The sequence below is a fragment of the Candida orthopsilosis genome (genome assembly GCF_000315875.1).
Source record: "Candida orthopsilosis Co 90-125, chromosome 7 draft sequence".
NCBI classification, from domain to species: domain Eukaryota; kingdom Fungi; phylum Ascomycota; class Pichiomycetes; order Serinales; family Debaryomycetaceae; genus Lodderomyces; species Lodderomyces orthopsilosis.
Genome location: NC_018301.1, coordinates 598,382 through 611,142, shown reverse-complemented (window position 1 = coordinate 611,142; position 12,761 = coordinate 598,382). Strand labels below are relative to the sequence as shown.

The following is a 12,761-nucleotide window of genomic DNA, read 5'->3' as shown; positions in this document are numbered from 1 at the left end:
AACACTGCTCTTTGATCTTCTACGCCTGAAACAAAACATAATCACAACGAATAAAATGGGGATTAAAACCAAAAGCCATAATAACCATCTGTATCTGTGCCAATTACTGTTGTTGTTGTAGTAGTAGGGGTTGTAGTAGGCTCTTTCGAGGATGTCGACGTTAGCGTTCTCTTTAGGGATGACCATTGTTGAATAAAGTGTCCAAGAAGAAGAAGTAGTGGTAAAGATGTCTTGGTTTAAAATTTATTTTGGGTGTTTCTTCTGTATTTCATGTCTTTGAAATTTGTGTTGCAGCAACAAAGTGTCTCTAAGTCCATGTCTTTGTTACTAATTTTTAATCTTTGCTTTTCATTTCATTTTGTTTTGTTGACATTGCAATTTCAGTTTCAATTTCATAAAGTGTAGAAGTATTGCTGAGCAATCACAGTGGAAGGAAACTTTAAGGTCAACTGGTCAGTGAACTTGCTCTTCTTTTTAGGCTGTATCCCATTTAAAGTGAACTTGATTTCGGGGATTGCTGTCAAATGATATTTTTGTCTATGATGTCATTTGTGTCACATTTCTTTTTATGAATAGCGAGGCTGAGACGAACTAAGTAGATCAACCGTTGTACCATTACAAGCCACACCCATAGAATAACACTAGCACATTGGGAGTACTCATTGATCATTTAATATACTATGTATTTAAAGAAAGAAAATCTTTTTGCCCATGGTGTTGACATCGAGTCACATTTTGATATCTTTCAATATCAAATTTAGAATAGCCTTACCCATGGGAGTAGTAGCGACTAAGTAATCGAGGTCTAGCCACGCACCTTGCGTACAAGACCTCTCTCATAGATGGCAACTTTCTCCAAACTTAAACTAAAATAACCCTCATTATGTCAACTACCTACGAATTCTCAACTTGCCCTTTTGGTAAGCCATACACTACATCTCTCTCTCTCCTTTAATAGGTGGTAGGCGCCTACCAGCTTGATTTTTACCTGTTTCATTGCAATACTTCCACATAATACAAAATACTGTCCCTCTTTTTAGCAAAATATTTAGAGAAAGATAAAGTCGGAAACTAAGTATGTTTTCGTGAAAGAGGGGTCCATAGGGATATTCCATTTTAATACAAAGTTTATAGGAGTCTGCACTTTGTAGCTTCCTATTTCCAAAGCTAAATTTCTACCACCTAAATCAAACTTTGCCAAACTGAAATGTCACCCAGACAAATTTGCCTAGTAATTATCAGTTGATGAGAGTAATTCCATTTCATTGCCCCTTACGAAACGACAAATTGTACATTTGTAAATCCGGGCACAGTCTTCTTGCATCAAGTTCAAAGGTGTTACCATTGAAGTATGTCTCATACGATTACTCATAGCAAGGTGCATATAATACTATCCTACTCTAAAAAAAACTTTAATTATTCTCACCAAGCTCCATACCCCCAAATAAACCTCTCCTTTACCCCATTACAGTGGGGCAGTCGATTCAATAAGTTAAGGTATTGGGGCTTTGGTTCTTTGAAGGGCGTGACCCCACAATATGACTTATGAACAACACCGGGGTGGGATATGTAATACTCCTCCGTCAAACTTACGCACTCATTGATTCTTCGTGCCATCTAAATTTGGAAGTAGGAGATATATAATAAGAGGGGAGCTTAAAGTCAGTATAAAATATCTATGGAATATAATAACCTTCTTTTGAGCGAACCAAAACTTATGATACGTGAAATATTGGGAGGAACGTTGATTAACCCTTATTATATGATGAGGTTTCAGGGAGTTGGTATTAATACCTAATAATCTTCTTGAGTATGTGATCCCACCATTTCAGACCATAGCTAGAAATGTCTACAAAAAGGCTGATCTCTCCGGTGTCCGAGGAAATACTACCATCCCCAATCTTATCAAATGACAAGGCTGGAACTGAAAAATTGAGAGTCAACGTCTCTGAAATCGTTTCCGAACAAGAGAAACAAGTCAAGTCAAAGAATCCATTTCTTGATCCCGACACAGCTGAATATTATAAAAAGTTGTATGAGAAAACAAAGTACGAATGCCGCTCCCACTTTGATCCTGATTTTAATTGGACAGAAAAGGAAGAGGAAAAGGTGGTTCGTAAATTGAATTTGAGAGTTGCTCTTGCTGCGTGTCTTATGTTTGTTGCCTTACAAGTTGATAGAACCAATCTCCATCAAGCTGTTACCGACAACTTTTTACAAGACTTGGGATTAACAACCAACGACTACAATGTGGGCAACACAATATTCTATGTATCCTTCTTGCTAGCTGAAATCCCGTCGCAGATGATTTCCAAAAGACTTGGCCCAGATATCTTTATCCCTATTCAAATTTGTGCTTGGAGTATAGTCGCAATGAGTCAAGCGGCACTCAGTGGAAAAGTGTCCTTTTTCCTAACAAGAGGGTTGATAGGTGCCATTGAAGGTGGGTTTATTGCTGACCTCGTATTGTGGTTGAGCTATTTCTTTACTAGCAAAGAGTTGCCCATTAGACTATCTTGGTTTTGGTCAACATTGACAATCACTCAAATATGTATTGCGCTTGCTGCTTTTGGTATCCTACGCTTGAGAGGGGTGTTTGGGTGGCCAGGATGGGCTCATCTTTTTCTCTGGGAGGGTTTGTTTACCCTCTTGATTGGCCTTTTCTCCTTTTATATGATGGTTCCATCGGCAGTACAAACAAGAAACTGGATGCATCCAAAAGGCTGGTTTACAGAGCATGAAGAGAAAATTGTCGTCAATCGAATCTTACGAGATGACCCTACAAAGGGTACAATGCATAATAGGCAAGCAATTTCGTTGAGCATGTTGTGGGTATGTCTCTCGGATTATGATTTATGGCCGTTGTATGCAATCGGATTGATTGCTTATATTGGGCATTTCACTTTTGGATCTTACTTCACATTAATGACTCGTGAACTTGGATTCAACACGTTTGATACGAATTTGTTGACAATCCCTGCGTATTTCCTATACATATGTAACCTTCTTGGAATTACTTGGTTATCAGAGAAATTGAACGATAGAGCTTATGTGTCATTGATAGCTCCCGTGTATGGGGCCATTACATTAGGAGTTGTTAGATTCTGGCCTGGAAGTGGAATCAAAGTATGGGAAAGTTTTGTTTTGAATACGATTTATTATGCAATTCCTTATATCCATGCAATTCTTGTCTCATGGGTGTCAAGAAATTCCAATTCAGTGAGAACGAGATCAATTTGTTCAGCAATGTATAATATGTCTGTTCAAATGGGTGCAATTATAGCTCAGAACGTGTTCCGGGAAGATGATAGGCCGTTATATAAACGGGGATTGTTGCAATTGTGGTTTATTACGTTAGCTGCTATACCTTTGTTTTTGATGACCAAGTTTTACTACGTTTGGAGAAATAAGTCGAAGGCAAAGATCTGGGATAATATGTCAGAGGAGGATAGGGCTGAATATATGAAGACAACTGCAGATGATGGGAATAAAAGGTTAGACTTTAGATTTGCTCATTAAAAGATATACAGTTGTCTACTTATTGCGCTCAAAATACAAGTCCATGGCTAACTTGAACAACTCTTCTATAAGTTCCAATACTTTTTGGGCCTGCTCCCTCACAAAAATGTCGTTGTCAGTCGACGCAACGTATTTCAAAATTGTAATAACCTTCTCTCTATAATTTTCTGGAAATTGGATCTTATCCGTCTCAGAAGTACCTAGGATCAAATCTTGAATCAAGACTACTGCTGACCTTCTCATGATTGCTTTGTCATTATTGATTTCCAAACTAAGGATACCTATAGCACAATCTAATGCATCCTCCAATTTACCGATCAAACCAATGGGGTTTACCTTGCAACATGTTCCTAATAATGACATAGCAGACATTCTAACTCTATCATCGTCGGCGTCATGCCTACGTATGATGGATAAGGTAGATTCAACAATGAGGTTGGCCAAGTCACCCTGGAATGTTTCATTGGACACTTGAATGTAACGAAGAATCACTTCTCCAATCCTTAGTCTCTCATCTAACTCCGTCTCTTGATTAACATATAGCTCACACAATGTTTTGAGCACAACTGGTTCATCCCATTGTATCAAACTTTCCAACCCCTTAATGACATTTAAATAAACGAATGGCTCAGGATCTTTCAATTGTACCAAATGCAAATTAATAACAAAATCTAAGGAGATAACTTCACTTTTGGATTCGATCAACTGACGCAATAAGTAAAGACCATGTGCTCGAATTGGTGCCAATGGATCATTCAAACTGGTGATTGCTCTGCTTAGAGTCAATTTTTGGGCATCAATGGCATCAGTAACGGGAATATCACCACTCATTATGTCCGTTATTCTTGACTCTAGTGCACGAGCTGATCGTTTGATATTTTCATTCACTATTTGCTTTGCTAGGTTGGATAATGATGTCTTGATTGCCGATAAGTGCTCAGTACATTGGTCGTCTATAACCACGTCATTTTCAGATAAGACGGCAGAAAGCAATTCTAACAACACTGGAAGAATCTCCTCTTTTTCACCATCTTCATCGTCCGAATCCTGCATTGTGTCATCATCCTCATCAAATTCGGAATTCAAAAAGCTTTGCACAATAAGTAACATCTCTGAAGGAGTTCGTGCAAGACTCTCTTTAAACTTTTCTCCAATACTTTCCAACAACTTCAAATCAACAAGTTTAATAAATGGACTCTCCTCATCATTACCAATCAATTTTGATCCAGCGAGCCATTGTTTTAATATTCTAACGAAAAGTCCTTGTATGATATCGTCATCGACATTTCCCAACAATGTAATAAAATTTGTACACGCAAAATCCAAATTCACAATGAATTTGTTAACCTTAAACTCTTTGCTGTCAAAAGTGATTTCATTTTTATGAGTCTCAATTTGCACCAAATTATTGGGTCCCATTGCGAACCGCCAATTCTCGCCACCTTCAAAGCACAAATTTTTTGCAATTAAATCAACACCGGCAAGGTCTTTTGTATCAAAGTCCTTCATCACAGTGAAGTATGTAGTCAATATATTGGTAATTACCTCCACCGATTTTGCATTTCTTTTAAGGAACAAGTAGTAGCCCCAAATAGGAACTGTTATTGGCGCCATAACGGCCTTGTAAAAATCTGGTTCCAAACCTTTCCGCGATAGTGATAGCAACACGTTTATCTCATTGTTTAATTGCGCCTCAGTTATTAAAACCCCAGTGTTCTCTGATTCAGGATTAAAGTTATCCCAAACCCGTTTCAAGAAAAAGTCCCGAACCACTAATGTATTTTTACCCCAAAGCTTTTCGAGAACATAAGTGACACATGAGGTGACAGTTGGTCGATTTATATTAACTAGCAAGTCATAGAATTGATTTCCGATGGAAGTAAAGTAATCTTTCGTGGTTATAGATTTTGGTTTCAGCAAAACGATGTTGGCAACATGATCAAACCTTGTGATATCAATTTCATCCTGATCACGTATGCCTAACACGTATTCTATTAAGCCAAGTAAGCCATCTCCTCTTGGTGCCTTATAATGTAGTAGTTGCAAGTGGTCCACAACAAACGTTTTAAAGTAACCGGGTGAAGGTGAAGCTAGCAAGAGTGAATACACTTGAAACAACTCAAATGTATCTGGTAATTTTTCAATTGTGGGATATTCAGCAATGTATTTGCTGTGATCAATATTTGGAATAGTATTCAATGCAATGGCAATTGTGACAAAGTCTGACAAACCTGACCCCTTGCTAAGCAAGCCAGTAACATCGGATGGGGTTTGGAATAGGACAAAAAGCTTCTCATAGATGAGCTCTAGAAGTTCGATGGCTGACTTAGGCTCCCCAATTTTGTCAATTGTCAATGACTTTCTATTCTGGTTTGCATCCTTCAAAGTTCGTTTCTCAAATGGTATTCCAATATGGAATACATTTAAAGCTGGATAAACACCATGTATGATTATTGTGTTTATAAGTTTGCTAAATGTTTTGACATCGTGTAGTGAAATTGCTATAATCGACTTGTCTTTAAACTGAGGTTCCAATGAGTATCTTTGAATATCTAGAAGCTTATCAAGTAAATACTCCACCACTCGGAATCGGGATCCATTCGAGGTGTTCTCATTGAATATTCGCTGTTCGAGTATTTCCACCGTCAATTGATCATAAGATAGATTTAGCAACATTTCCAATTGCTCAAACAAGGCATCTATAGGTTTATTTCGGTTGAATTGAGGTTTATTGAGTCCTTTATGTTGGGAATACACTTCGTCAGCAGATCTTTTGATGGTTTTCTTCTTGGGTTCGTCAGCAAATGGATTTCTTTTGGGTAGTCTTTTGGGAGAAGTGGAGTTATCTGTCTTAGAGGTGTGCTCGTCTACATCATAATCATCTGGGAGTTCTTCGATTTCGGGTTTCATGATAGTGTATTAACTAGTGAGGACTTGTGGTTTGCCATTATCAAAGATTTGGTAACTAATTAATATGCAGTACCTCTTTTGCGATGGTTTCCAATAATTTTTTTTTGCATAAGGATTTCACCTTCAATATCATTGATAGAGAGTAATCACATTCCATTAACCACTACAATCTACCACTTTTCACCCACTGGAAGCAACCAGTAATACTAGAAGATGACTTTGGAGAATCAAAAACTAACCCAGGAAGAAATGGATATAATTATGTCCGAGGCCAGAGCCGGTGAACTAGAATCATTGAAAGAGATCTTTGAAGAAATACCCAAGGAATCATTACTAGACATTAAAGATGACATGACATTAGCCACCCCAATTCATATGGCTGCCGCAAATGGCTACTTAGATACACTTCAATACCTTCTTTCAATAATACCCAAACAAGATGCCATAAGTCTAACGAAGGCTAAAAATGAAACTGGTAATACCGCTTTACATTGGGCCGCATACAATGGACACTTGGAGGTTGTAAAATTCTTGGTTGAGGAATATGAAGCTGATGCATTTGAAAAAAATGAGGCAGGTCATGATTCGATATATGAAGCTGAAAACAATGGTAAAGTCGATGTAGAAAATTGGTTTTTGAAGAAGTACGCTCCAGAAGAGGATTTCAAAGTTGAAGAGGATGGTGAAAACACAAAGATTAGCTATCAACCGGGTAAAGAAAGTAAATTGGCTGATGATAATGCTAGGGATGCTGTATTTGCGGCTAAAGTGGAAACGGAGCAGGGTAAGAAGAAAGATAGCAGTCAGCTGCTTGATGACTCAACTGCTAAGTTATCCCTTGACTCGTGATATACATATACACATATATAGTTGGAATAAGACTCATAGGTAGGGCTCATTTTGTATTTGCAATTGGTAAAGTCGTGTATATAAATGAACTGTATGACACAAAATTCAAAGTCATAAAAATTTTTCAACTTAAAAAAAATGTATAGACAGTTTAAGTGATTCATAAAAACCTCATCAACTAGTATTACGCCTTCGGCAACTACCACCAACTTACCTCTTTATAAAACATACCAAACATGTCTGATTTAGGCTTTGATCCATCCTTAAAGAAGAAGAAGAAAGTTAAGAAGCCAGTCGATGGCGCATCCCCAGCACCAGAAAGCAATGAGTCAACACCAGCCCCTGATTCAGTGGACGACCTATTTTCAGGTATGAAGAAGAAGAAAAAGTCATCTAAGAAAGCAGATAGCTCATTAGAGGAATCAACCTCACCTAGTGCAGAAGCTGATGTCACTGCTTCATTGGGTGACTTGACTTTGAAAAAGAAGAAAAAGAAGAGTACCAAAAACTTGGACTTGAACGAGTTTGAACAACAATTGGAGGAAGCAGGAATTGAAGATACAACTAATGACCAGATAGATGATACATTAAATGCCAACAAAGTATCTCAAACTGAAGCTGGATTATCATACGAAGATTTGTTGTCACGTTTTTTTGAAATCTTGAAAGAAAACAATCCTGAGCTTGCTGGTGATAGATCAGGTCCTAAATTTAGAATCCCCCCTCCAATATGTCAAAGAGAAGGATCTAAGAAGACCATGTTTGCCAATGTTCAAGAAATCGCCACTGTCTTACAAAGAAATCCCGAGCATTTGATACAATTTTTGTTTGCTGAATTGGGTACTTCTGGCTCGATCGATGGTGAAAAGAGATTAATATTGAAAGGTAAATTTCAACCAAAACAAATGGAGAGTGTGTTGAGAAGATACATTATTGAATATGTTACATGTAAGACGTGTAAGAGTATGAACACAGAGTTGAAGAGAGAAAGCGCTAATAGGTTACATTTCTTGAGCTGTAAGGCATGTGGTTCAACCAGATCTGTATCCTCCATCAAGACAGGTTTCCAAGCACAAATTGGAAGGAGAAAGAAATTTTAATTCGATGGGGGAAGCTCTTGTATATTTCGTGTGGAGTGTGCTATTTTTGCATGCTCTCTATTTAAATATATTGCACATTTTCTAGACCTTCATTTCTGTATACTCGAAACAATCTTTTTCAAAGGTGAACACCACGAACTGACACCATCATGGTTCATCATATAATCAACAACATCTAATTTCAATTTCGAGGAATTGGTGTCACCTGCCAATAAATCACTAAATACAGATTCAATAAATGGTAAATGCTGTTCATTCACGACTGGTATTTGATTTTGTAGTTTATTTTTATAATGAGCTAGTTCTCTCTCTGGTAATGATAATGGAAGTTCAAACACTTTTCCAAGTTGAACTAAGAGTTCCTCTCGCTTCTGTCGTACTTCGTCGCCTGATAATGAAACTTGTGAGTTGTTCTGAGATAGCGATATGGGTGTTGGACAATCATTCCACCCTTCCATAGCATCACCTCTTTGATATTTTGTTAATGTCATGGAGGTGTCTTGGTTGTTATGTTTATTATGGAATTTCATTGCGACACGTCAGGGTTTAAATCCGCATTTCAGAAAAACCGTCTGTCGCTACCTGAAATACAACATAAGGCATTACACAACATCTACGCTCAAAAAGTTTCCTTTTGATCTTCAAAATACAACTACACCGTTAGCTTACTACTTATATCCAAAGCTTCATCTAGTAACACATCCGCGGTTGGCCTTTCTGCAGCATCAACTTGTAAACATTTCTTTATCAATCCAATCAATTCCTTACTATATCCATTATAGTCTTTTGGAATTTGATACCTCCCCAGACCAATAGCAACATGTAAATTGGCACCTTGATCCATCTCCAATTTTTCGAACGGTGAGTATCCAAAACAACAACTGTACAACAAACACCCCACTGACCAAATATCGGTTGCTTCGGTTATTTGAGAACCAGTAGCAACGTCTAACAACTCTGGTGCTCTATATGGTAATGTACAATGTTCTTGTGCGAAATTGGTCAATGCTAAAGCTTGTTGTCGGGTACGGACGTGGTATCTTGCTCTTGAGCAAGACCCTAAATCTACCAATACTGGTAATCCTTCTGCTGAAATCATTACATTTGCAGGCTTGATATCGTGGTGGGCATAGGGCACTAATTCCTCCATTTCTGTGGAGCCGTCCCCTGTTGTGGCTGTCGCTGCAGCCGCCACTTGTTCTTCGTCTTCTTCATCTTGCAAAAGACCCTCCTCTTCGTCATCATCATCAAGTCTAGCTGTGTTTCGAGACACTTGTTTGTGATTATGCATAATCCTTAATCCACGGCATACACCAACAAAAATTTTGAGGATCTCCAGCTCTTCCATTTTGGTTCCATTAAGTACATGTTCAGTTAAGATATCTTGTACTGACTTGGTAAAATACGGTAGTAAAATATAAACATGTCTCACACCATCAGGGTTGGTGACAATTGACTCATCAATGGATTGAATAATGTATGGTGTTTTCGTGTTAGCAAATCGATGATAATTCTTAATTTCCCGTATAGCATTTTTGTAGGTTTCATCTTGGGTTCCATAGGGGCAATTAATTTGTTTCAATGCATAAGGTGATTGTGAGGACAGATGTACTAAGTAAACATATGAAAACCCCCCTTCACCTAAAAGTCTCACAATTTTATAGTTAGCATTGTTGAATTTGATTGAGGGTGTAGATAGTGGTGGAAGGCATGGAAGGCATGATCCAAATATTGACAATAATAGGTCCATAATGTCTTGGTATGTAGAGCTTCAAGTATTGACCTTTTGAAACTTCTAATTGTCAAGAGTTTTTTGGCTTGGAGGATTTTGTGGTTTAGAATGTCGCGAAATCTGCAATGATATGATGTTACATTTCAAACATCTTTTACGCAATAATTGCTGTATAAGAGACACGTTTGTAATCTATTTAGATATAAATAAGAAGTGGACGTTAAGCGGATCTCAGATGAAGAAGAGAAGATACGGAAATTGTTAAGTTAGACAAATTGGTCTCTCGCAGTTCCCCTCGTATCCTCACCACTTCCTCACTCAGTAGGGTATCATAGTTAGGACTTTTCGTAGACTTACTAGGATGATTAAAATCATCAACATCAACATCATTAATCAACAATCGTGAACAATTTTCAATGATTATAGGATTCCCTTTGTGTCTATTCTCAGCGATGACTATAGAGTCAGTGATCTTGTGAAGCCTTACCTGATGGCAGGATATTACGAAGATGCAATTGGTGGCATTGTGTACAAACACAGGACCAGTGGATCGTAGGTAACATATGGACCCTTCGCCATTTTGTAAATTTATTGATTGAGATTCGACTGAAAGTATACTGTTTGAGAACCTTGATACATAGATGTGGTCTGAGCTTAGTTTATAGTCTTGCTCAAGTACTGTAATTGAATTGGAATGAAAGTTAGAGAGCACTTCTTTGTCTTGTTTAGACTTGTTGATGTGAGTTGGTGGTTGTGGTTCTCCTAGGAATTTGAAATTCACCCTACTAAGTTGATTCTGCTTTGACTGAATGAGTTTGAGTATTGACTTGACATTTTCACTCTCCAATTTCTTTGAGTAACCCGTATCAGGTCTCTGTATCTCTATTAAGTCTTGTAATTGATATTGAATCTGTTGCAACTGATCTAGCGACGTACTTGTGATAATGTCAACTCTCATTTCTAAGTGTGTTAGTATACAAGCTGATATGGTGTTTCTCTAAAGTACGTACTATTGAATGTTGACCTATCCATTGTTGATGATGGGTGTTGATCTTGGTGTGTCTTCTTTGGTGAATAATCTTTGTTTCTCTGATATTAGACACAAAATCTAAAAAATATTTGATTAGGTAATTGCTATGTAATAATTCACCAGCAATCATTTTCTTTCTTTCGGAACAACAAAAATAACCGAACTATCATCCCCAACAAAGCTAAACCCATAGATTCCAAACGCCATGTTTTCGTCATCAAAACCAAAGTTTGCTCTTGAGCTAGCTATAAATGAGCTTACTAATGTACCACAAATAAATGGAGCTTGTTACATTGAAGTTTCAATTCGTGATTCCAAGCAAAAGCATATGAATAAACACACCAATGGGTCACGAGCACCTTCCAAGGATACATCTTCCGCCAGCTCAAATACCAATGGGAATTCTTCTACTTCTAATGCGGCAAAGTCCTTTTTAAATAGGCTTGATTCAAAAGCTGCCAAAACTGTCAATAAAGAAGTTGCTCAAGCTAAGGGTTCATCGGGCCATGTGTCAACAACGACGTCATTGAAGAAATTACACAATTTCAAATGTAATTTCAATTACAAACTTACATGTAATTTGAAATTCAGCTTAAAGAGTAAGAAAAGCAGATTGATTGGTAACAAGTATTTGTCACTCAGGGTATATTATGTTCATGATGATAAACATGGAGGTGATGAACAGATTATTATTCCCTTGGGTCGGTTAGAGATTAACTTGGCAGAATATTTAAACTTTGAAGAACCAGTCAATTTGAAGTATCTACTTGATGACTCAAAAGTCAATTCAATATTGAGTTTAACAATTGGACTTGCAGAATTACCTGAGAATTTTGATTTCCATACTCAATTGCAAATACAAGACAATAACAGCAGTGTAGTATCGTCCACTGCACTAAGAGAAGGTCTTCATCAAAACAAGAAACGAAGTACCACGTTCAATGTACCTCAATTTGAACGGAAGAATGTCTTTAACGGTATAAGCAATATTTTCGGTGAGGGAAATGCTGATGAAAATCAGGGATCACCTAACCATGTATCATCTCCATCTACACCACAATCGGAAACCAATGAGAGGCCACAGTCACCCACACCACGTAACCATCGGACAGTATTCAACCAAGCAAGCTCGCCGGAACTGTCAGCATCGTCAAAACTTTCACTTGATGGTAAACAGATTGGTGACATTACAAATTTGAATAACCAAGATTTGATTAAATTGGTGGCACAATCTTCTGATGTATCACTGGCCATGTCGACCCAGCTGCCGAATCTGAATGGTCAAAACGGTAATGGAGGTCAAAATGGAAACTTGGTCTCTGGAATCAATCGACATATAGCCATGGATCCAATCATAAATTCCTTATACACCAAGATTCTTGAAAGTAATTGGGACCCGGCATTGTATCCACTCTTGGATTATTCCCCAAATCAATGTATTGACGATATTTTTAATAATCCTGAAAATCCATATGGATGTAATTTGAAATTGAAGGAATTTTATGAATCACAAATTGGAAAAGATGACGAGAATAGTGGGTATAGAAATTTGAATGGATTAATTAATGAAGACAAATATAGATCTAATTTACAGAGTTGGACTTTGCCTGATTTCAAATAA

The 12,761-nt window shown here is 37.6% G+C and overlaps 8 protein-coding genes across 8 annotated transcripts; 4 read left to right on the top strand and 4 right to left on the bottom strand. All coding sequences in view use genetic code 12, as the record gives it.

Moving 5' to 3' along the window:
* Positions 1 to 1,845: 1,845 nt before the first annotated feature.
* On the top strand, positions 1,846 to 3,519 carry CORT_0G03030 (hypothetical protein; the record flags this gene model as incomplete). Its single annotated transcript, XM_003871057.1, has 1 exon — positions 1,846 to 3,519. The coding sequence occupies one exon, from the start codon at positions 1,846 to 1,848 to the stop codon at positions 3,517 to 3,519; it is 1,674 nt and encodes a 557-aa protein (XP_003871106.1).
* Positions 3,520 to 3,534: 15 nt separating this feature from the next.
* CORT_0G03020 (hypothetical protein) lies at positions 3,535 to 6,429 on the bottom strand (the record flags this gene model as incomplete). The annotated part of the gene is made up of 1 exon (XM_003871056.1): positions 3,535 to 6,429. The coding sequence occupies one exon, from the start codon at positions 6,427 to 6,429 to the stop codon at positions 3,535 to 3,537; it is 2,895 nt and encodes a 964-aa protein (XP_003871105.1).
* A 213-nt stretch (positions 6,430 to 6,642) lies between these two features.
* On the top strand, positions 6,643 to 7,278 carry CORT_0G03010 (Yar1 protein; the record flags this gene model as incomplete). The annotated part of the gene is made up of 1 exon (XM_003871055.1): positions 6,643 to 7,278. The coding sequence occupies one exon, from the start codon at positions 6,643 to 6,645 to the stop codon at positions 7,276 to 7,278; it is 636 nt and encodes a 211-aa protein (XP_003871104.1).
* A 236-nt stretch (positions 7,279 to 7,514) lies between these two features.
* Positions 7,515 to 8,378, top strand: CORT_0G03000 (Sui3 translation initiation factor; the record flags this gene model as incomplete). Its single annotated transcript, XM_003871054.1, has 1 exon — positions 7,515 to 8,378. One exon carries the CDS (start codon positions 7,515 to 7,517, stop codon positions 8,376 to 8,378), a length of 864 nt encoding a protein of 287 aa, XP_003871103.1.
* An 89-nt stretch (positions 8,379 to 8,467) lies between these two features.
* CORT_0G02990 (hypothetical protein) lies at positions 8,468 to 8,908 on the bottom strand (the record flags this gene model as incomplete). The annotated part of the gene is made up of 1 exon (XM_003871053.1): positions 8,468 to 8,908. The coding sequence occupies one exon, from the start codon at positions 8,906 to 8,908 to the stop codon at positions 8,468 to 8,470; it is 441 nt and encodes a 146-aa protein (XP_003871102.1).
* Positions 8,909 to 9,030: 122 nt separating this feature from the next.
* On the bottom strand, positions 9,031 to 10,128 carry CORT_0G02980 (hypothetical protein; the record flags this gene model as incomplete). The annotated part of the gene is made up of 1 exon (XM_003871052.1): positions 9,031 to 10,128. One exon carries the CDS (start codon positions 10,126 to 10,128, stop codon positions 9,031 to 9,033), a length of 1,098 nt encoding a protein of 365 aa, XP_003871101.1.
* A 202-nt stretch (positions 10,129 to 10,330) lies between these two features.
* On the bottom strand, positions 10,331 to 11,142 carry CORT_0G02970 (hypothetical protein; the record flags this gene model as incomplete). Its single annotated transcript, XM_003871051.1, has 2 exons — positions 10,331 to 11,070; positions 11,121 to 11,142. The coding sequence occupies 2 exons, from the start codon at positions 11,140 to 11,142 to the stop codon at positions 10,331 to 10,333; spliced, it is 762 nt and encodes a 253-aa protein (XP_003871100.1).
* Positions 11,143 to 11,345: 203 nt separating this feature from the next.
* Positions 11,346 to 12,761, top strand: CORT_0G02960 (hypothetical protein; the record flags this gene model as incomplete). Its single annotated transcript, XM_003871050.1, has 1 exon — positions 11,346 to 12,761. The coding sequence occupies one exon, from the start codon at positions 11,346 to 11,348 to the stop codon at positions 12,759 to 12,761; it is 1,416 nt and encodes a 471-aa protein (XP_003871099.1).